The 25,353-nt window shown below is 32.1% G+C and overlaps 2 protein-coding genes across 2 annotated transcripts; one reads left to right on the top strand and one right to left on the bottom strand.

Annotated features, from left to right (window-relative positions):
- Window positions 1–690: 690 nt before the first annotated feature.
- On the bottom strand, window positions 691–20,076 carry LOC143078705 (lon protease homolog 2, peroxisomal-like). Its single transcript, XM_076253619.1, has 17 exons — window positions 19,926–20,076; window positions 17,859–17,949; window positions 16,911–17,106; window positions 16,098–16,216; window positions 13,646–13,798; window positions 12,874–13,058; window positions 12,113–12,211; window positions 11,571–11,645; window positions 9,791–9,976; window positions 9,124–9,271; window positions 8,180–8,259; window positions 5,185–5,417; window positions 4,527–4,786; window positions 3,586–3,798; window positions 2,296–2,493; window positions 1,604–1,714; window positions 691–1,188 (listed from the first exon to the last, which is right to left on the bottom strand). Exons 1-17 carry the CDS (start codon window positions 20,030–20,032, stop codon window positions 1,078–1,080), a joined length of 2,565 nt encoding a protein of 854 aa, XP_076109734.1. The 5' UTR covers window positions 20,033–20,076; the 3' UTR covers window positions 691–1,077.
- A 38-nt stretch (window positions 20,077–20,114) lies between these two features.
- On the top strand, window positions 20,115–24,310 carry LOC143078707 (uncharacterized). The gene is made up of 2 exons (XM_076253622.1): window positions 20,115–20,268; window positions 22,288–24,310. Exons 1-2 carry the CDS (start codon window positions 20,245–20,247, stop codon window positions 24,166–24,168), a joined length of 1,905 nt encoding a protein of 634 aa, XP_076109737.1. The 5' UTR covers window positions 20,115–20,244; the 3' UTR covers window positions 24,169–24,310.
- The last annotated feature ends 1,043 nt before the right edge of the window (window positions 24,311–25,353 follow it).

Here is a 25,353-nt window from a genome sequence, read left to right as displayed (position 1 = left end):
ATTGCACTTACCTCAATTTCATGCTGTAGAATTCAGGTGCTATTCACCTGTATAAGGGCTTTGCCTCAGTATCTATGACAGATAATTAAACACAATTTAATGTATGAAGTTGTTTAACAGAGTTTATGTCCATCTGTCCTGTCTTGTGGCTTCATATTCACCCTAAAGTGATTAAGGTTTTAGCTCATCTGTCCAAAAGGGCTAGTTTGAGGATTCTGGAACCAGATACAAGTTATACAAAAATAACATGACTGAAACTGTTGACCTTATATGACATGTTTTACCAGTTTTAACTTATACTAGATGGAAACTTATCAGCAATACATTTACACAGATCTACCAAAAACCAATATGACTGAAACTATCAATTGACTATTAACAGAGTTATTGCCCTTAGGACATATAGGATAGGCCACCAATAAAAGAATTCTGCATATTTTTTCGTATTATAAAAGATAAAGAAACTTTAAACAACTGAGGAGATCAGCAATAAAAGATCTACAAAATACCAATATGATTAAGATCACCAATTCGATTGACTTCTTTTTTTCCTGATTTTCTCAAAAACTTTTATTAATAGTCAGAAGGAGTGTTTAGCAATACAAGTTCTACCAAAATACCAAATTACTCTTACTGATACTACATGGACTTCTTAAAGGTGTTATAATCAAACAGTTATAATGCACACAATTTTCTAAATCGTTATAAATCAATTTTAATTATTAAATTTTTACAAAACATTAACATAATAAAAATAACAATTAATAATATAGTTTCACAGATCAGTACATTAAACAACAATTGTTCATCTCCATCATTCTCAAAAATTTTAAATCATATTTATCTCCCTTTAATTAACTCAGCTCCCACTACATGAACATGGTAAAAGTAGGACTATCCAAATTATTTTAACTCAAAAACTATTTCTGATTAATTATGAACACATGATAAAGAAACTTCTGTATATAAATAATGTCATGCCATCTTGGAAGTAATATTTCGTGTCTTGATTTTCATTGCTTGGGCATTGAATATTCAATTTCTTTTCCAAGTATGACATTTAATTTCTTCCAAGCCTCACAATTTACTTGGTGTAACATCTTCCATGGGCAGGGCTGGGAATCCATTGTCAAATGCTGCATTCAATACATCCTCTAATTGACTGGCAAATATGAAAGACATCTCACCCTAAAATGTAAATATAGTAAAAATAGATAAAAACTTGAAAATTTCACGTCAAGTACAATTTTTTACTGATAAAAATGATATATATATAAAAATCTTTACACTTTTTTGACCTATTAAAACAAGGACATCTCAACAGTTCCATTTCAAAGTACATGAGAGTTGGGCATGAATGAAAGATATTTCAAACCTCTATTTACTTCACTTGATGCTTATATAAATAAAAGAGTATTACATGTACATATATGAAATTAAGGTAAAAAAGTTGACCATTTTTTTTCAGACACCATGATGGATAAAGTTAATACTAAATATTCCAAAAAATTGTCAGGAACATTAAAATTGCAATGGAATTTTACAGGAAAGAATTACAAACTTTGTAATAAAATTATAAATGTGTTTTTATTTTAATATTAACCTTGACATTATTAGGGATCTCATATAAATCTTTCATATTCCTCTTGGGTAGGATAACTCTTCTAATGCCAGCTCTATGTGCTCCAAGTACTTTCTCCTTTATACCACCAACCTGTTAATACAATGTAAAAAAAAGTATTAATAAACAAATTATTTGTGGTTCCAGAAGAAGTACTAAATCTTTTATTTTATAACAATTTTAGGCTAATTATTCAAGTGGATTTCATGTGTAAAAGCTACACACCAAGCAGTGTATGATTTGATTTCCCAGCCTTTTTTTTTACATGCAAAGTTACGACAAGAATAAGGAAAACTTACATTTTGTGTGAATTTTTGATTTAGTGGTTTTACCAAGTCGACATCATACAAAGTATATAGCAAATCTATAATTTGTTGTACATTTAAATTATGGTTTACCTCTACCAACAAATTCCTCAAAAATTGGTATCCCAAAAATAATGCATCCATAGTAATCTCTTATGTGCATGCTGTTGATAATAGGATAAATGCTTTTAATCAGATATTTGATGCACCTGAGAGACATCTTATTCTATATTTAGAAGCCTGACAAGTTCATATTAGTCTCACAGTCTGTTGCTTTCTGAATACTCTTGACTAGTGATAAAAGATACTAAAAGTACATTCATTTTTGCACATTTTTGTCAAAATAAGAAAATAAAAAAAAAAACTTACAGGAAGTACTAATCCTCTGAGAGTTATTTCCCCTGTCATTGCTGTATCTGATCTAACCAATTGTCCACTGAATAAAGACACTAAAACTGTAGCTATGGTAACACCAGCAGACGGTCCATCCTTGCCTACAGCACCTGCAGGAAAATGGATGTGTATATCTTTTCCTGCCAACAAACTCTTGCCATTTCCAAAAGTAAGCTGTAATATACATTTATAAAGGTATTAAAGTTAGAACACACAAAAACATTTATTCCAAAAGTAAATTAAAATATCCTTGTGAAGTCTGATTCTGAGAGATGAATTCTATATTTTAAGCACTTACATTATAAATTTTTGTAAAAGGACTGACGAATTAAAAAAAAATATCCTATACAAATTGAAGAACAACTTTTTTTCCATACCAGTTCATTTACGATTTTTACAACTACAAATGTAAAAATATCTAAATAAAAAATAGACATATCCAGTTACTGGTAATTATCAAAAACATGATAATACAGTGCAAGGATTTAATCCCTGCCAGGTTGCAAAATAAAATGTGTTGTAAATATAAATAGCATACTACTTCATGCAAATATGATGCAAATAATGGAATTCAGATGAAATGAATAAAACCCCTGAATTTATAATGAATGTAGAAATGAAACGTAGGATTATATGGGAATGGTACAAATTACTGCTAGCTACTGTAGGTATAATTAACTCACTGTAAGCTAAAAGAAAAATAAATGCCAGTAATTATTCATTATCTATTAAATTCTGAAAAAAAAAATCCGTATTTAATCTCTATCACAATAAAAATACTTTTTAATTCAAACAACAATTTAAAAAAAAAGTCATTGAGTTAACAAAATTATTTGTTGTTTCAACCTTTTCCATTGCCATGGTGTTGTCAACTTGACTTGAATATCTTCAGCCTTTCTTTTTGTACCATATATTTCTGCACAATTTTCTGTTCAAATTTTAAAATTATTTTACAGTGTTGTTCCCTTGACACATGAAAGGTGTTGCAATGCTGAATGTCATAAGAAGAAGTGATGAATAGCTGAAAATTACAGTTCTTCAGTTCAAGGGAGAATTAAAAAATGTAGATATGTGTATCAGTTTATTAAATACTAATAGTGCACTTTCATCTCCAATTATTTTTCAAGTACAATTACCAGGAAGTTATATGGTATCTTTATGAAACTTTCTGTCAATTTATGATCAAGATTTGCACAATATCAATTTTTTTCTTCTTGAAAATTGTAGTTACCAATATTATAAACTAGACTAAATATAAACAACTACCTTCTTTGCATTAGCCCTAACCCAGTTCATGGCCAAGTTAGCAGATTCCTTCATCACATCACCAAGCTGTCCAGTCAGAATGAGCTTTCCTTCTCCATCCATCCTAGTAGCCTCAACAAACATAATTTCTCCACCCATTACTGTCCATGCTAAGCCTACAGCCACACCAGGTTGTACAAGCCTTTGAGATACTTCACTCTCAAACTGAGGTGGCTAAAACATAGTTAATTTTAAGTTGAATAGGAAATTTTATGCTGAAAAAAATAATGTAATTCTTAATCTTATCTTGAAATTCCATTAGCACTTCATACTCAAGGTCACTGTAAGCAATTTTGGTCGTACACTAACGACAAACAATTTTGAAAGAAAATCATGAATTGAAAGTCTGGAAAGGCAAATGACAGCATAATTAAAATGAAATACTTCCTAATCTCCTATTCGAATCCTTTTTGCCTAAAATAAAAAAAATCCAAAACCTTTTTTTCATCTGGATAAATGTAATAAATGTAATCAAGGGCATTAATCTGCATATACAGCGGGTAACTGATTTCATTAATAAATGAATAATAAATTAATAAATTTTATTATAAGGTCATGTCCTTAAACTCTTGTTGAAATGACTTGACTATTATCTGATCAATATCAACTATCAATAAAGATCTCTTCAATACATAAACATAAATTTGTTGAAGACTATTGATAATATTTATGTCATTTAGATTCTGCTGGATACTTGTATCATTTGCAACCTAACCACCTCTTTTATTTGCATTGATAATTAGTTTTCAAAGTTCAGGCTTATCATTTGATACACCAGATGCATCTTTTGCCTACATGAGACTCATCAACGACGATCAGACCAAAATATTTGGAAAGCATAACAAGTATAAAGTTGAATAGCATTGAGGACTCTGACAAGAAAGTGTGACAATAATTATTACCCCCAGAATATCCTTGATAGCAGCTTCATCAATACAAATTGGCATTTCTGGTGGATGTGCCATTGTAGTGGCATCCTGCGATAAGTTCTCTGGTAAGCTATTATTGATGACCTGTTTTTTTTCTTCTGATTTAGGAGTTTCCCGTTTTTCTTGTTTGGATTTGGACATTCCTTCAGCGACTCTGACAGCAACAGCTCTACAGACAGCACCTATCTTTCTCTCTAGGTTTCTCACGCCAGCTTCACGTGTATATTTTGATACTAGAATGAAAAAAAATACAAACTGGTTATGGATATATGTTTGAACTGACATTGATAAGCTTGACCCGAATTTATCAAGTCAGTTTGCTGGTGAAACAAAGAAAATACTTCCAAAATACAGCCTCAGGTTATCTGCATAATGGTATTGCATTCTCCATTCTTATTTAACAGTGTTCCTTTGGTTTCAAAGAAACATTGGCAACAGGGATATAGGAACTGATTGTTATAAAGAAATTTTCTGACAATCTCATTCTTCTGTGTATCTAAAATATAAGGACATGATGTGTTGAAGATAAAGAATGTACTTGGAAGGACAGTTGTCTCATTGGAACTCATACCACATCTTCATATATCTATGATGTAGTAATGCAAATAATATCAAACACAGAAGTACATACTAATCATTTTAGTAGAATCTACAGGTATTTGTAACTGCTCAGCAGTCAGGCCATGCTCTTTGAACTGTTTTGATATAAGATGTCTTGTTGCTATGTTACATTTCTCTTCCTGTGTATACCCTGGTATCTGAATTAATTCCATTCTGTCTAACAATGCTGCAGGAATGGTGGCCATATTGTTTGCTGTTGCTATGAACAACACTTGTGAAAGGTCAAAAGGAACATTCAAATAACTATTGTGCATTGAGGAAAATATCTATGAAATCATAAATATATAGAAATTACAAAAACATTCTATTAGAGTGTAAAATCTAAAAAGAAATATATAATATTGAAATACTTTCATTGCTAATAGAAAGGTCAAAGGCTTCCATGCCAGAAACTGTTTATCACCATTCGATGCATTACTTGAGAGGTGAAAATATTTGACTATAACTGCCATACTTATGTTGAAAGCTAATTCAAAAACTATTCTGGATAGAAACAAACTTATTTTTTCACCATTTCAATTAATCAATGCCCCTGCTTCCTACTCCTAGTACACTTCAAACATACAATAATGAAAAAATTATACCATACTGGTTTTTTTTTAAAGCAATTGCTTTTATGCCGTCGCGTATGGCCATCTTTGTGACCCAGATCAGAGACTCCGCCCAGATCAAGCCATAGTATTTTGTTAAACAGGCTCCTGGTCAGTCATTCTTTAACACCTATGTATGTTTTCTTATGCAATACATAGCTTGAAACTTTAAAAAAAAGTTAGTGGATTTAAGAAGTTTCAGAATATGTTCTTGTAGATGTATTTTTGTATTTAAAGGGTCAACCGTTTGACTATCAAATAACATAGAAGTCCGAGTGAAAAGAAGTACATTTCTATAAATGCGATTCCGTTTTCCGCCGTTCGTACGATGTTTCAACAAAATATGGATTCATTTCAGTTGTTGATTTAGTATTGAAAATTTAACTGAATTATCTCCTAATAAATACGGTTTTTTATGTTTAATTTGTGTTTCTTTAAGAGGTCAGGTGCTCTTGTTCATTCATAAAATTATCGTTCATTCATACATTTATCGTAAAATCAAAATCACTACACAGGTTAATGCGTAGTGTCAAATTATTACCTGTAATCTAAAAATAGACAAACTTTATTTGCGCAAATAATTTAGCGGAACGAAACCCTTGTTGAAAACACATAACAATAAGTTCGTTTTCCTTTTCTGTCAAAACTCCGTAATATTTATCGATCACCTTACTAATGAAATGGACCCGTCCAAACGTAGTAGATGCCAAGTCGGTCCAGATGAAGAGATATTTACAATTTGGAATTTTCTAGTTTATTAATACATAGATTGAAAAAAAGTACGTCTTTTTAAATATCATGATCAAAACTGGGTTTGCATAATAAATGTCAGATGAAACCATTATCCTCGTCTTTTCAGTGAACAAGTCTACTACGTTAGTTGACACTCGACGGTCCACCGTGTTAGCAATTTTATTTCACATGTTTTCGAAATATACATATTTTCGAACATCCTGGCACTTTAAATTTCTTGGAGGTGAAATTCTCGGGATTTTACCTTAAATTCTATGGGAAAATACAATTTTTAATTCCAATTTAAATCCAAACGGTAAAAGATATCACAAAGATTTTTATAACACATGTCTAATATGATAAGGAGATTTGAAAAAACGATCTCAAATTAAATTTTAATGATTTAACAAAAATTAAATTGAGTTTTAAGTTTGTGTACTTATATATGGTAAAACCCGAGGATTTGCCACCGCTTCAACTCCAATATTCAAATAAATAAACACAATCTAATTATCTGATTGGTCAATCTTCAGCTGTGATGCAAGCATGAAATTATGTATTGAAGATCATTTTTCGCAATGTTTCCTGAAAATTGATAAATATCAAAGCAACGTATAGCTGTTTGTTCTTGTTCGTATAATAAAATTGAGAATGGAAATGGGGAATTTGTCAAAGAGACAACAACCCGACCATAGAAAAACATACAACAGCAGAATTAAGGTCACCAACAGGTCTTCAATGCAGCGAAAAATTCCCGCACCCGGAGGCGTCCTTCAGCTGGCCCCTATACAATATATATACTAGTTCAGTGATAACGATTTAATGTCATGTTTGTCTGTGATGACCCCCCTTTTCGGGATTGCATGAGAATTGTAGTTATCTCGTACCCACATGCACTTGTTTCTATCCATAGGAAGGTCGACTATCCATATAAAACTATTTATATGGATAATCGACCTTCCTATGGATAGAAACAAGTGCTCGACCTTCCTATGGATAGAAACAAGTGCCTGTGCTCGTACCGCATCAGAAGGACACATATCAACTGAGCAATAATGTTTGGAACTTAGTTTTAAAAATGATGACAAAGTAATTAAAGTAACATTATGAAAATATTTTTATTAAGCTGAAATATACATTTAATTTATTCTTTACATGTTTATGTCTTGTAAGATATTTTATTTCTTTCCCGTTTTTTAACATTTGCGTCTGGAAAGTTGAAATGTTTTAACTTAATCATTTGTGTTAATGGTTAAATATAAATTAATAATGAAAATTGTTAAAATTAAATCAATAAAGGAAATTATTGCCAAGGAAGTTACAAACACTACCAGGGGATAATCCATGATGATTTCTTTTTGAGTTATATGTTTCAGCACATGTATATTTGACCCCAACTTTAGCCTGGTAAACGTGATGTCTCCTTGTGAAATATAAAACATATTAAAAATGACTTTCTGCTAAAGTCTTTTATTTATATAAAGTTAAAACCTTCTTACTTTTAACTAGACAACACTCATGTCAGGTTTAATTCTTGTATATATGTGGATGAAAAATAAAAGTCCCCAAACATTAACATGGCAGCAATTGCTTTTACAGCCTTTAAGGCTTTGATTAAAAGACAGCAGTATTGTTGATTTACGATTTACTAAAAAAAATCACTATAAATCTTCAAAAGGATACTGGTCTGTAAAAGTGTGGTTCTGTTCAGGATCTAATACCTCCAACAGAGCAGCAGCAGGGTCACCATGGAGTGACTTTCCCTGAAAAATAAAATTAATACTTAAATGTTAAGTAGTTTTTAAACAAATGTGAATGGCATTCTTATTTTTTCTACTTTTTAAATAGAAATGTTAGAAATGAAGGTCTATTAATACAGATAAATTAGCAGCTATTTCCTGAATGTATTCCAAACATTAAATTGAGAAGTCCCCTGGTTTACCTTATTCTTCACAGAATACAAACAAAAATGTTTTGCAGGATTGTTTCATTTTTTCTTCAAATTCATCCATGATGTTCATATGGAAGGCATCCTAAAATAATTTAATTTTGGATGTAACATATCTTTTGATTGGCTGACGTCGTTTTGTTTATCATATCATAGACACAATTTTGTCATGTGACCATGACGTCATCAACATTTTTTCATGAATAACTGTAATATTTTATCAGTCTATTCGAAATAACATAAAAAATGTGGTGCACACTGTTAAATAACCCGCTACGTACATTATTCAGTGTGCACCACATTTTTTATGTTATTTCTTCATAGACAGAAAAAATATTACAGTCATTCCTTAAATTAAAGAACTTTTATAAAACTTCCAATCTTGAGGAAGTACCAGTATATTTTTACTGCGTATATGATATAAAGTAATGAGACATACTTATTTTGAAAACAGCGTTATAATTGATTAGATGTATAACATAAAGGAAAGTTCTCATTGGCTATCATACCAAGTCACCTGATTGTGATATCAATATCTAAACCACAAAATAAATGTCAGGTCACCAGAATCTTAACAAATTAAAGATATAATAATTCGTGTTTGTGATGTTAGATTTGAACCAAATAACTACTTGCTAAGGCTTCAAATGTTTCTCCCTTACACTGTAATCTGTCTTACCAGTTTATCAACTTCATCAAGTAAAAATACAGGATTATTTGTTCCAACCAATCGAATTCCATGAATAATTCTGCCTGGCATTGACCCAATGTATGTCCTTCTGTGACCTCTGATGTCCGACTGGTCACAAACACCTCCAAGGGATATTCTGTATTATTACAAAATAAAATAATTATATAAATGGTTTAAACCATGTCTGGATGTATATCATTAATAAATCTGATGTTTTTGAATTCAGTTTATATTGACTTGATGTTTCTTTCACACAAAAACTTTAAAATGTCACATATTTTTCAATATTATTTTATACACAGGGCTCTAGTAGGAAACAAGCTCCCCTCCCGCTTTATGCCACAGGGTTATGTTTTTAAATTGCCTCAGGTCGCATGTACATTTTAAGCAGGGCAAATAAAACTGGTCCTTTTAAAAGTCACAAAGTCACCAACAAAACCTTTGAAAGGTCACAGGCGACATCTTGCAAAATATGCCATCCAAGAAAATAAATAAAATTGAGAATGGGAATGGGGAATGTGTCAAAGACACAACAACCCGACCACAGAACAGACAACAACAGAAGGTCACCAATAGGTCTTCAATGCAGTGAGAAATTCCCGCACCTGGAGGCGTCCTTCAGCTGGCCCCATAACAAATATATCTACTACTTTACCTGTGAAATTCTCTACCAAGTGTTTGAGCGATAGATCTGCCAATACTTGTTTTCCCAACACCAGGTGGACCAACAAAACATAGTATAGGTCCTTTTAATGAATTCTTTAATTGTCTTATTGCAAAATATTCCAGAACTCTTTTTTTCAATTTCTCCAATCCATAATGGTCCACATCCAAATCACGCCTGCAATAACAACTTGGTAACTTTAATTTCTAATAATTCATCACATTTGCAATATATTCATTTAAATAAAATGGATTTCAGAATCCCATGTTGAAAATGAAAATTAAACAGTGTTTTATAGCTGTTTAGGTAGTCTCCTGAAAAATTAAAGCTACTGATAAAAAAATGTGGAATTTATCATATGGTAAACATTAGCTTTTTTTAAAGGGGCATGACACATGAATTGCAAAAACTGCTTTGATAGAATGTAAACTTCATCTGTATAAGCAACTTTCTATGTTATGATGTTACACTATTGTTTCAGATTTGTTTGCACCTGTCCAAGAATCTGATGTTCAGTAGTTGTAGTTTGTTGATGTGGTTCACAAGTGTTTCTCATTTCCAGTTTGAATGGTTTTACGCATTTCATATTTGGGGCCCTTTATAGTTTGCTGTTCGGTGTGAGCCAAGGCTCCATGTTGAAGGCCGTACTTTGACCTATAATGGTTTACTTTTACAAATTGAGACTTGGATGGAGAGTTGTCTCAATGGCACTCATACCACATCTTCTTGGAAGATGTATATTACAAATTTCTTTTTTTTTAATTCTCCAGAATAATAGCAGCAATCACAATGAAAATAGAACTGTATTTAATAATTAAAAAGATTGTAAATAGTAGGAAGTAGAAATATAGCCGCCATTAAAAAAAAATTGTTATCTGGAAATTATTTATTTTGGTCAAATTAAAAAAAACTAGTGACAATCTTATCTTTCTAGGTTGCATTCAGATCAAAATTATTTAAAACAAGAATGTGTCCAAAGTACACGGATGCCCCACTCGCACTTTCCTTTACCATGTTCCATGGACCGTGAAATTGGGTAATAATCTAATTTGGCATTAAAATTAGCAAGATTATACTATAGGGAACATAAGTACTAAGTTTCAAGTTGATTGGACTTCAATTTTATCAAAAACTACCTTGACCAAAAACTTTAACCTGAAACTCCCACTTTCATTTTCTATGTTTAGTGGACCGTGAAATTGGGGTCAAAAGTCTAATTTGGCTTTAAAATTAAAAAGATCATATTATAAGCAACAAGCTTACTAAGTTTCAAGTTGATTGGACTTCAGCTTCATCAAAAACTACCTTGACCAAAAACTTTAACCTGAAACTCCCACCTTCTTTTACTATGTTCAGTGGACCGTGAAATTGGGGTCAAAAGTCTAATTTGGCTTAAAATTAGAAAGATCATATCATAAGCAACAAGTGTACTAAGTTTCAAGTTGATTGGACTTCAGCTTCATCAAAAACTACCTTGACCAAAAACTTTAACCTGAAACTCTAACTTTCATTTTCTATGTTCAGTGGACCGTGAAATTGGGGTCAAAAGTCTAATTTGGCTTAAAAATTAAAAAGATCATATCATAAGCAACAAGTGTACTAAGTTTCAAGTTGATTGGACTTCAATTTAATCAAAAACTACCTTGACCAAAAACTTTAACCTGAACGGACGCACAGACGGACGGAGCCACAGACCAGAATACATAATGCCCCTCTACTATAGTAGGTGGGGCATAAAAAAACTAATACAAAAAAACAAATGTGAACTTACCTTGCCTGTTCAATGTCTAAGATATCTTTACTGGATTTTGACCAAGGAAGTTCTGACATTAATTCCAAATAGTTTCTGTAATACAATAAACGCATATTTGTATATCTAAAATATTATTGTTATAATACCTCTAGTTCTATGCTAATCTTTGTTGTAAGGTGTATTTTCTTTCTTTCTTTTTTTAAGGGATTTTGAGCTCAAAGCCCTGTTATTTGATAGAAGAATTTGATTAACATTCTCATATATAACTGTGATCATTGATAGTGGAGATATACTATATACCGGTACTGCAAATTCAGAAATTATTGCCTGCATTTATTATTGCGATTTTGTCATTTTAGACTAAAATGCCATTTTAATTTTTGCGATATTCAGAAAAATCCTGTTATTCATTTAACAAATTTCAAAATGAGTTTTAATTATTGCGATTATAACTCTAGCGCATTTTACACAGTAATAAAAACATAGCAATTATTTCTGAATTTACAGTATATGGTTTTTGAAAAGTTAAACATAAACAAGATATGAAATCATAAATTAACCTGATCATTGCATGTTCTGGCATTTGTTGTGGCATCTTCTTTAATCTTTTGATTTCTTTCATTACAGCCTTTAAAGCATGTTCAGGCATGTGAGCAGATCTGGAAAAAAAACAACTCTAAAATTATATCATACAAATATCAAAGGTAATTTGCTTTTAATGTTACACTGTAGAGTGCTTTCATTTCCCTGACTTGCAATTATGTGTACTATAGAAATTGTTTCTAAGATCAACAGGGTCATGCAGAAGAATTTCAGCGTCTGTTCAATATGAAGCATTAGATACATAAATCGACATACCGTAATATTTTATTTTAATCAAAAACAAGTGTAAAACTCATTTATAATATAAGAATCTAAAAAAAAAAAATAATGAATCATTTCACAAAATAAACAAAAACATAGCAAACAAAGATATTAAAAGACAATCATAAAACTTTAGAAAAGTGTATTGTTTGTAGTCACATCACTTTTGTACAGTGTTTTCCAATGTTTTATTACATATTTTGTATCTTAAGTATAAACATATAAAGATAAAAATACTGAAATCATACACAAATATTTTTATCTCAACATATTCTGTTCACAGAATGACACTGTCACACCATGGAAGTATTAAATTGACAGGAACTCCAATAAACGTACGGACTTCAAACGTTTATAGAGAGATATCGCAAAATCGTTAAGTATTTGATAATTAACTTGACATGTCCTATAGATACATGAGCTCCTGTCAATATAATTCTTCCATGGTCACACTTACTTAATTTTTTGTTCAAGGTCATTAATTTCATCACTGTCAGCATCATCATCGTCATCAAAGTCAGTGGAAATCTTATTAAGTGCTCTTTTCATGTTGCCTGGACGACCAAATGGATCACCCTTTTTGCGAGCAACTATTTCCACACCAACTCTATCTTTCCTAGCTTTCTGGAGCAATGTCAGTCCCTGAAATAAGAATCAAAGGTTGTTCTTTAGAATTTGTACAGTGTCATCTGAAGCTAACTAATTGGAGTTTTTGTTCATTATTGGTTCATATACTGGTGTTGGTATATTTTGTATATATGTTTTCATTTCATTGACATTCACCAAAATGAAATGTATTTCTTCTTTAAATTTTGAGCCATTTTCACATTTCTTGATCGGTGTGAGAATAATATTTCTCCTCACCAGTGAAAAATCTACTTTCGACAAACATTTGATCATATTTGATTAGGATGTCAAGTTTTTCTTGGTATCTTCTAAATTTTCCTATTGTGACGTCATGAAAAAGGGGAACTATGTATGATGACGTTACGTATAAAGAACATAACTTTCTTAAAATCTTGAAAGGGAAGGATAAAAATCATTAGAGAAACAGATTCCAACACTTATAACTTGTGCAAACTGATATTTCTCTACTCTTAACAGATAACTTTTAATAATTTAAAAAGCTTGGCAAGTCTCAAACTTTAAATATTAACATTTAACTGTCTCGAGTGGAGAAATATCGTAACACACTTGTTGCAGTGGTGGAATCTATATTTAATATCTACCTCTATTTGTCTCATCAGTAACGGAAGTGCCTTTTTAAATCTTTCATTAAGATCGACAGCATCAAGCACCTGGATCTTCTCTGCATATGATGCCTTAACAATAGCAGCACAAATATCAGGTAAATGTTGGCTTGGTAAATTCTCCAGCATTTTCTGAAATACATCATGAAGACTTTATTATTGCTTATTGATTACCTTCCCATTAAATAAAAATAAAAAAAATATAATGCCTTCAGAAAGTAAGGGATTTTGTCTCTTAGGTAATACAGGAAATAAAAGGAGTTTCGTAATATCAAACATAGGTACCTGTACCTGTGCTTTTTTCTAATCTATTTAGAAAATTAAGAATTAACACTGATCTCGTTTTAAACTGTATCAACTCTTAAAAAATATATAAAATGTTTAATAATATCTGTGGCTAAATTGTCCCCCCCCCCTTTTTTTACATTGATTTTTACAGTTTGTTTTTGCTTTGTGTAGTTCAATGAAAAAAAACCACCACAATTATTTGTACACTTTAATTTAAACTGTAATTGGACTGCTCCTCGGGGCGTCTTGATTGACAAATAAAAATTGTTGTTGTTGTTGTTACACCACTGTCCCAGGATACAGGGAGGGTTAAGTACTCACACATATGTTTAACCGGGCGTATTGCATTTCCGCTAATTTTTCAAAGTCCCAATGCTACGTTTCCGCAAATTTAAAGTATACGTTTCCACAATTTGTATTTATTACTTTTCCGGAAATTTACCTGGTAAATTATAAATATTTGAATATATATTGACTTGAAACATGTTGCTATGTCTTTATACAGAGACAGGCGAAAGCAGTTTCCAAAATTACCTAAATGTAGATTAGACGAGACATTAAGACAAATAGATTTGAACACTAACAAAACTGAAACTTATTTTCACTTTTAATCAGTCAATGATTTTGATTCGGGAATCGTTATTCTTTCATGTTTCACCAACTTGGTATGTCTATGTAATGAAATGACTGATATTTTCATAGATGGCACATTTAAATCCTGTCCGAAATTCTTCTACCAACTCAGTTTATTCGATACATGGATGTAAAATGGTAACTACATTCGTCTTGTATTTGCGTTACTTCCACTTAAATCCGAGGAATGTTACACGAAACTGTTGGATCGGCTTATTGATGTATGCACTACCCGAAGAATAACTCTCCAGCCCGAGGTAGTTCATAATGAATTTGAATGTGTAATGCATACTGCTGTTACGAAAACACGAATAGTGCCGAGTCTTTTCATGCCCACTTGAACGGGCAGTTTTACGCTAGCCATCCTAACATTTTTGTTTTTATCGATGTTTATTGAAACTGCAAACAACATCTTGCATAAAGATGAGAACTCTAACTGTAAAAGCACCCGTTTGGAAATTTGAAAAGGAGAAGATGGACTTCCTTCTTGAACAAAATACAAAACTTGTAAACGGTGAATGTACTACTGTGGACTTTGTACGGCGTGTTGGCTACACATATTCTGCCAGAACTGACTTATGAACTCATATCGAGATATTTCTGATTAGTGCTGACTTTTGAACATACGTTTTCATAGATTTAAATGATGAATTTTACTTGCATCAGAGGCGGATTTAGGGGAGGCAGGGGGCCCGCCCCCCCCTTTTTTTGGAAAAAATTTGGTTGCTTATATAGGGAATCACTGAAGCGTGACTGGAGCGGGCCCCCTCTTAGGCAGTCAGTGGGCCCCCACTTATGAAAATTTCTAGATCCGCCACTGTGCATGTTATGATGACCTTTGACTTACTTAATATTTATTTTACATTATGGCTTTGCTTTCGATCAACAGGTATTCCTCAATTATTTGTGGAAAAGTAATAATTTATTTTTTCCGGAATAGTTACTTTTTTTACGGAAAAGTAAGATATTTATTTGCGGAAACGTAAACTTTTTTTTCCGGAAACGTCATCTTTTTTTTCCGGAAAAGTAATGCCAATTTGCGGAAACGTAAAACGCCGGTTTAACCCACCACATTCTTAAATCTTTATTTGTATGTCCAAGTCAGAAGCCTGTAGATCACAGGTTGTCACTTATTCATGTCTGTTGTATAAGTTTTTGTAAATTGTTTTGTTATAAATTATCCTGTTAGTTTTCTTGTTTGAATGGTATGACATTTTAAATGTCAAGGCTTTTTAAATCTATAGTGTACGGGTATTGGTTATTTCCATTCTCAATTTTATTATCTCATTGTTAAAGGTTATATAAGTGGTCTCATAAGTAATCATACTACATCACCTTATTATTTAATAGTATAATAATTGGTAAAATAACAATAGAAACTGTAGAGAAACAAAGTAAAATTGAGATGAGGAAATGGGGAATGTGTAAAGAGACAACAACCTGACCAAAGAATAGAAAACAGTCATAGGCCACCATATCTGCTAATGACAACTATATAAGTTAGCTTTACCTTAAGTTTAGCAACCACAGGTATAGAAATATCTAACATATCAACAAGCTTTCCTGCTTGTTCACGGAAATTATCTGCCAAGTTGTCAAGATCACCTCCATGTTTCTTTGTAAATTCATCTGCAATTAAAATAATAATTGAAATTTGAGTTATGTTCTCTATCCTGCTTTTTTATTTTTCACTCTTTTAGGTGCTGACTTTTTTATTATTAGTCTATCCTGACTTTTTTAACATAAAATTGTCATCCTGCCTTTTTTTTTTGCCAGGTCGCTCATCCTGTCTTTTCTTTAACTAAACACCTGTCCTGCCTTTTTTTCATATTTCATCATATCCCCCTTCCCATCAAATGGTAGCTCCCTAGGCTATGTATGAATAAAAGTGTGTATGGTTACCTTTAATATCAATTAAACAACATGTTTTTTATTTTACATCTTGAACAAGTAAACATTATTAAGGCAAAAATGGTGCCATGGATATAAATGTCAATACTATTCAAGAAATAAAATCATAATCATAAATAATTACCATCTATCATACATACTGTGGATTCATTATTATTTGTTGGATACCAATTTTCGTTGCTTTCTTGGGCACATTCAAATGTTCAATGAATAACATATTTTCAATAGGTTTTGTATACAGAGATTGGCAAAACCACGAAATCAAAATCAAAATCAAATATCCACAAATCTGCAAGTTTTCAGCAATCCACGAAAAATTGATACCCTTGAAAATAAATGAAACCACAGTACACTCATCACTGGTCATCAGCTAAATTCTAATATCATTATTGATTATATGAAACATATTTACCAAAATCTTCAGAAAGTTTGTCCAATTGTGTAACTGAAGCTACCAGATATGGTGACTCTTGTAATAAAGTTTCCATCTTAAACCTGCATAGGCCAGTCACAAGTAATGTATAAGATGGGCGTGGCCAATTGGTGCCAGTTACTTGTACGACGACCGCTGCAGTACCAATAGAATGTAGTGAGGACATGTCATCTTCCTGTGAATAGAAACAATGTACAAATGAAATTTAAATATGGTGGATTTCATACAAATAAAATTGAGAATGGAAATGGGGAATGTGCCAAAGATACAACAACCCGACCATAGAGCAGACAACAGCAGAAGGTCATCAACAGGTCTTCAATGCAACGAAAAATTCTCGCAACCGGAAGCGTCCTTCAGCTGGCCCCTAAACAAATATATACTGGTTCAGTGATAATGAACCCCATACTAAAGCACATCTTTAACTTATATATATGTATTTGAGAATATAATTGGTTTAAACTAAGATTTAAACGCTGATGACATCATGAATTTTGAAAATTTATTGCACTAGTGCAATATTAGAATTTATTGCACGCTAACTTTTGGTGGCGTTCTGTGGGAAATATTATATTGCTATACAATAATATATCTTACTCACTTTAGATGATACCACATGGCAAAAAGTTTCAATCCATTTTTTTTTTTACTCAATGTTCTGCACTCAGGTAAACTAAGTGAGTGTTGCTGCCTTATTCTTTGTCAATATATTGGCAAAATCAGATAAAACCAAGAAATGTAAAGTTATTAATGTATTTTATTTAAGGCAATTAGAAGCTCTGAGCATTTGGCAAAATCAATGAAGAAACATCATGAACATAGTGGTAATGATTTACTCAACTCTGTTAGATAGTGTCTTACTATACATCATAATATAATAACATCCACTTTGAATTACTAGACAATATTCTAATAAAAGACATTTACTTGATCATCTTTTGACTCTTGTGGAATAACTCCAATTATGGTGCTGCTCAGTGTACTTCTACTCATCAATCGACTTTTAACCATGTTCATACTATAAAAATAAGATAATAACAAGTATTCATACTTTATTACTTATAGACATGTACATACTATAAAAATAAGACAATAGCATGGTCTTACAAATATTCAAACTTTATTACTTTAACCATGTTCATACTATAAAAATAAGATAATAGCAAGGTCTTACAAATATTCATACTTTATTACTTTTAAACATGTACATACTAAAGTAAAAATAAGATAATAGCAAGGTCTTACAAATATTCATACTTTATTACTTTTAAACATGTACATACTAAAGTAAAAATAAGATAGTAGCATGGTCTTACAAATATTCATACTTTATATCATATCAGTGTACATGAATATAGTTTAAGACACTAAAAAAAACCTGTTGTAAATTCAGAAAATATTGTGAGTTTTTTTTACCCGTTGAAGTCTGATGAAATTCAATTGAAGGGCATGTGATACAGTAATGTGGGAGGTAATGTCATTGCTCACGTAAATGTTATTTTTAGCAATGTCAAGCTGTGAATTATCCGTAAAAAGATGCATTTTTATGGTTACAAGTTGATGTAGTCCTCTTTTTAACAATCAAATTTGACTCGATAATACATGTAGATTATTTGAGCCAATTGTTATGAAAAAGTCACTGATCTGATGACTTTTTTTTATAAAAATGAATAATAAAACCAGCAAAATTTGATATAAAAGAATATTTAAAAAAATGTAGACAAATTCAAAGAAAATTTATGTTGATATTCCAAATGTTTTTACAAAAATCAGCTTTTACAAAACAATAAGTCTTTCCATAGGATAAAAATGCCCAAGAATCAGAAATTTCCAGCAAATTTCCAAAATGAAGACCCCATCAAAGTTACCACATGAAGGTATATTTTTAATTTCATATTTGAATTGACTTTGATTTTGGTTTATTAACCAGTCTTTTACCTTGTTGGTAGTGAAAAACATCAAACACTAGAAGGACTAATATTACGGCCTTAAAGACCATAATGTTGCGATATTTTCAACATTTCGTGGTACTTTTTCTCCTATTTACACCACTTTGATAATGTATACCATTAAAACAAAGTCAATGACCCTTTTATCATTTTACATCATTAAAATGGAAATTTTTTTACTGTCTGACCCACAGAAGAGGGGGCCCAGCAGTCTTGCTTTAGTGATTCCCTATATAATCAACAAAATTTTTCCCATGAAAAAGGCCATCCCCCCCCCAAAAAAAACAAAAACGCTCCCGGATCAGCCTGTATATATAATTCATTACTAAAACTACAATTAAGATGCATACAAAAGTAAATTTGACTACTGCAGTAATTGACTAATTGGTTTAAGTCGTAAAATAAAATTAAGCTTAAATGAAATAATTGAGGAAATGGACATCAAAAAAGTTTAACCATTGACACCTATTCCATGCGACAATTTAAACTCCTAATGACATTCTGAATAAAAGATTATGATGAAGAGCTGCTGGCACTGATTTCTTCTTCTTCTTTCGATAATCAGCAACGGAAAAATACTATCGCGCTGATCACCTTATCATCGTTAGTCCTCCATTATAGCATATCAGAAAAGTTCCCGTAAAAATTTGACGTCATAATACAAAATATCTGACGCCACAATAGAAAAGTGATTGTTGTATGATAGTTCAAGCGGGACATATTCACTGATCAACCAAGACAGAATTCCAAATAGCAATCAGTTGATTAATCAAGGTGTTTTTATTTTATAAACAAATGTCCTTGATTTATATTGCAGTCTTCACGCTGAACTGCTAAATCTACAGGCCCGCAGCTCAATTTTTGAATTTTATTAGTTAGATTCTGTTGGCCTATAGGTCTGATTTTTACAGGCCCGAGAGCACTCGGGCTGCCACTCGTCGTGAAGACTGATATTGATAGCTAAAAGTAGAACGTAGTTTATGTAAGGCAGAATTTTGAATGTGTAACAAAAAAACATAATTGTTGAAACTAAATGAAAAATTACTTTTTCATATTTCTCACTGGTATTCGCATCGATGAGCCTGGTAGAAGAACATTGTCAGCAACAACTAAAAGTGGAAGACGTCGAGGGATAGAAATAGTCGATGCCATTTTCAGTTACTGATCACGTGATGATACTTTTTCCAAAACAATCACATGATCCCGTTCGACAACTCTCTGGTTTTTACCTCACTTTTGCTCTAAAGGAATTTATATAAACAAAAATGACTGTTGGGCAGCTGATATATGGGACATTGTTGGACAGTCTGATTTCGATGATGAATTCACTTGTTGATTGACAGGGATAATATACCAAATATATCATGGCATACAAAATGCCATCAGAGGTTTGAAAACTTTATTTTTGAGACAGTTCAACTTCAAGGAATGACTGTCAAAGCAAAAGGTTGACAGCAACCCAAGGGGGTCTCATTGGGGGGTTCCGATCCCGGATCCCGCTAACTATTTTGTCAGATTCCCGTATCCCGCTTACACTATGTACGTAAGCATGCAATTTTCATTTTTTTTGTCATTTCCCATGTCCCACTAGACCTCATTTCCCGTTTTCACGACACAATAATTTGACTTTCACGTGTCACGCTTACAAAAAATCGTCAATCCGGCGTCACGCTTAGACCCAAATACACCTTATTGCTATTTGTCTGCCATTACTGGATATCACACAGGTTCCCGTAAAATTTTGACGTCATAAAACAAAATATCTGACGCCACAATGGAAAAGTGATTGTTGTATGCGTCAAAAGTTCAAGCAGACAGGTCAGCCGGGATTAGCGATAAGGTGTATGAGGCCCACACCCAATGAAAAAAAAAAAACCTAAAAAAACCATAAGTAGTGGTCAAACTTTAAAATCAATTGAAGGTTTTATCAGTATCTGTATGGCTACATTGTATGGGGTACTCCCGATAGAATACATTCATGGTATGGGCTAGTCCAAATAAATATAACAACTGGAAAGGCTATTTTTTTTTCTTCTGGGAAGCCTTCCGTCCCAGAAAAAAATAAAATAGCCTTGTCAGACGTCATAATTATTTAGCCTTCCGTCCCAGAAAAAAAATAAAATAGCCTTGTCAGACGTCATAATTATTTGGACTAGGTATGGGCTTTAAATTATTTCTGAGAACACAATTAATTAATACACTAAGAATACACCTTATCGCTAATTATCTGGCTGACCCGGCAGCTTAAACTTTTGACGCATACAACAATTACTTTTCCCATGTGGCAACAGATATTTTGTTTTATGATGTCAAAATTTTAGGGAAACCTGTGTGATATCCAGTAATGGCGGACAAATAGCGATGATGTGTATGGAGAGTTGGGGGTTGGAGGTGGTCCAATCTATCAGTACTGAGTCAATTGTCGAGCCTTCAATTTTTTTTCCAAAAAAGTGAGACATAGAGATTCTAAATTCTGCTGTCGGTGGCAGCAGAAGTGAGACATAGCGATTCTCAGTTCTGCTGTCTGCGGCAGCAGCCACAAATATTTAATCTGTGGTTAAAGTTTTTGAAATTTAAATAACTTCTTTAATAAACTATCTTGGACAGATGCTTCTTACAATCAGAAATAGTATAGAAAGGAATAATTTTATTAATTTTTTTCCTCATTTTTGTTGAGCCAGCGATTAACAGCAACTTTTTTAGTAGACGAGACACTTGGTTCTGCAGAACCGTTACAAATTTTTAAAATATAATAGAATCTATAGTATATTTTGTGATAAGAATTATGACATCATGAAAAAATGTATTGCAGAATCTCAGGTCAAGTGTCCCAAATACTGGCTGATATAAAGTTCCATTAGTTCTTTTAAATTCTTGGTTTGATTTTGCTGTCTTGAAGGTTATTTCTGTCTAAAGCATAATTGAAAAAGAATGGATTCTCGATTGGTTGTTGGCTGGATTTTGCTCACTTGGCCTACATGAAGAGAGCCAAAGAAGCTTTTCCAATGAATTCAATAATTGGTGTCCTTCATCTTCCTTTAAATGTAAATGATAGGCCACCTAGCTTTAATACAAGCTTCAGATTCTAAAAAAGAGCACATTTTGTGAGAAGATTATCTCTTACATGCATGAAATGTTAGCAGAGTATCAGTAAGACTTGTAACAAGTGGAAAATGTTTCAATCAATCATTGATTTTATGAAGTAAATTTAAGGAGTAATAATTTTGTGAAATCTAAAAATATTTTACATATATATATATGTGTGTACAGAAATGTATATGTTTTAAACGTTGGATAAATTAAATTGGTGGAAAATTGTTACTTGACAAGATCAATTTTATATTCACATATATATTTTAAATGTAATTACTGTTGATGCAAATTAAAAAATGTTTTATTGATTACAGGTCATTACCCATATAATGAGGTATCTGAGTGTGGCTGATAGAAAAGATGCTGCATTAGTCAACAAAGTATGGTATGATGCTTCTCTAGATCCCATCCTACAGAGAGACATAGTAATACATTTCTATGGAACTATGGTAGAAAGCAGATTTCCTAATCTTAGTCGAAGGAAAATGTCAAATTTGATGCTAGACCAGTTTGATAGCTCACTTGAATCGAAATCTATTATGCTGAAATCTTGTCAGAATTTCAGTCAGTCTTTACGTAACTTGTCATTGAAAGGAAGCAACATAACAGATGCACTTTTCGTAGATCTTATGTCGCATTGTAAGAATCTGGTGCATTTAGATCTGAGTTCATGCAATTCACTTTTTATGTCGGGACGTATATTAGAATTAAATGATGATATTCAGAAGTTAAAAGACACATTAAAGAATGTGAAAGTTCTTAATCTTTCTTCCATTCGTTTCTTGTCTGATGCTACCTTCAACAGGATGGTCACAGTCTGCTCAAACGTAGAATCTGTCCATCTTGCCAGTGCTCAAATAACATTTATCTCAGACAGCTATTTACCGAAAGGACAAACAAACTGTGTGAGTAACAGTTTACTGACATTCGGCAACATTCTCCACTTTATAGAAACACAACAGGATACACTGAAGGCTTTAGATTTTACCAGAACTGGAATTTCAGATGATCCATTAGATCAAATAGCATCCATACAGAACCTGGAATTAGAAGAAATAGTCCTGACCGGATGTAAAGATGTTACGGACGAGGGCATTAATTCTCTATGTAAAAACCAGAAACATCTTCGTATAATTGAGGTCAAAGGATGTACAGAAATAAGTGGTGCTGCATTAGAGCTTATAACTCAGAACTTGATGTTTTTAGAAATTCTGAGACTTGGAAAATGCCGACAGCTTAATGATATTGCAGTTAGGAATTTACATCGACTTAGATGTCTGCAGGTTTTGGATCTATCAGAAATCTACCAGCTGACATCAGCAGGACTGATTAAAGGGCTGTGTCATAACGTTAATGAAATGTTAACTCACATCAATTTTAACTGTTGCTCAAATGTCAAAGATAACTTTGTTGTATCTTTATGTAAAGCTGCTCCCAACTTGCTTCACTTAGATTTAGGCTCCACTGGTATTACCAACATCAGTGTTCAGGCAGTATGTAAATATCTGAAGTTTTTGAGATATTTCCGAGTAGCATGGTGCCGAGAGATAACAGACTTAGCATTAGTTGGCTACAAGGATGCAGATAAGGACATTATTGAGAAAGCTAAAGAAAATCCTGAAGATTTTGACATAGGCAGACTGAGGAGAATATATGACAACCATATTATCTTCAAAAAACCAACGGGGTTTAAGAAAGACCAACTGTCGGCCAGTGATTTAGAGAAATTAGCACATGACACAACTACAGGTTACACCTTAGACTGTTTAGGACATCTTCATGATCTTGATTTATCTGCTTGTAAGATGCTGACTGATGGCAGTTTAGTCCATGTGATCAAATTCAAAGAGCTCCGATCTCTAAGTCTGTGCATGACAAACATTACAGACATAACTGTTAGTGCAGTGGCTGCTAAAAATCCCAGTCTTGAGCATATTTGTTTGTCACAGTGTCTTTCTATTACGGACGATGCCATACGCGATGTGACCAAACGTCTTACCCGACTTTCAAGTCTGGACATTGCTGGATGTGACAATCTTACGGACAAGAGTATTCACCATATACAGATGAACTGTAAGAGACTTAAGTCACTAGATGTTTCTTTCTGCAAGAAGATTTCCCCTGAAAGTGTAGGCCTTTTGGAGACAAATATGAAAACAATTCAGTCAGTAAACAAAAGGCTAACTGGAAATTGATGAAAGTGAATATTAGCATACTGTGAAAGAATGTTTGTTGATGATGTATGTTTTAAGTTGATAGGATTTTGAAATTTTATTTCATAATTTAACTGACACAGGCTAATTTAATTTGAATTTTCCTTCGTATTTTGTGTTTTAGCAAAACAAGAACATTCAAATGATGAAAATTGATAACAATGAATGATAAAATATCTTTCACAGATGGCATTTTTTTTAATTTTGACCATGACATAAATTTGAATATTTTTTTTTATTTCAAATTACACTAAATCAAATTAGGGAACAACCATTTAACTCTGAGGTAGAGGTTATGATTTTTCAGAGAGAAAAAATATATTTTCTGATTCCAAAAATTATTTTGATCAGAGAGAAGAATTACAAATAATTTCTGAATGATTGTTTTAAAATGTTATGTTTTTAACAAAAAATTGCTCTTTGTGATATGAATTTATTTTTTGTAAATGAAAAAAAACAAAAACATCCCCCTCCCTCCCCCATTTCCCCCTCACAGTTAAATTGTTATTTCCTAATTGACTCAAATTGATTAAGATTTAAATTAAGGTATTTTGACATTTTTACTTATTGTGTCTGTTTGTTTTGTTCAAGCATCGTTGACAATGTAATGGAATTTGATGCGACTGTCATACAAGTGAAAGGTTTAGCTAGCTATAAAACCAGGTTCAATCCACCATTTTCTACATAAGAAAAAGCCTGTACCAAGTCAGGAATATGACAGTTGTTATTCATTTGTTTGATTTGTTTGAACTTTTTATTTTGCCATTTGATTTGGGACTTTCCTTTTTGAATTTTCCTTGGAGTTAAGTATTTTTGTGTTTTTACTTTTTAAATATGTTTCTATTAGGATTTCATGGTCTTTGTAGTTCAGAATGTTTGTAATTCTTTATTCTTTACCAAATAAGATCATTCTGAATAGGGGATTGACCCAATTTAAGGAGGCTCAAGGGTACAAAATCTTTTAAAATGTTTTTATCATTGAATAAGCTTCAAATTATCTCCCTTTGGTGAAAAAAATGCCATTTTTTGCATTAGAATTGAAATATCTTTTTTAAATCATCGGTAACCTTTTTTTTAAATATTTTTTTTAAATAAACTGTACTTAACGAAACAATTGTAAAATATGCAATTTCTGTAATTTTGTTCTGTTTCTATTTCGATATTACC

This window comes from Mytilus galloprovincialis, chromosome 6 (assembly GCF_965363235.1).
Source record: "Mytilus galloprovincialis chromosome 6, xbMytGall1.hap1.1, whole genome shotgun sequence".
Lineage (NCBI taxonomy): Eukaryota > Metazoa > Mollusca > Bivalvia > Mytilida > Mytilidae > Mytilus > Mytilus galloprovincialis.
This window is presented reverse-complemented; position numbering and strand designations above follow the sequence as displayed.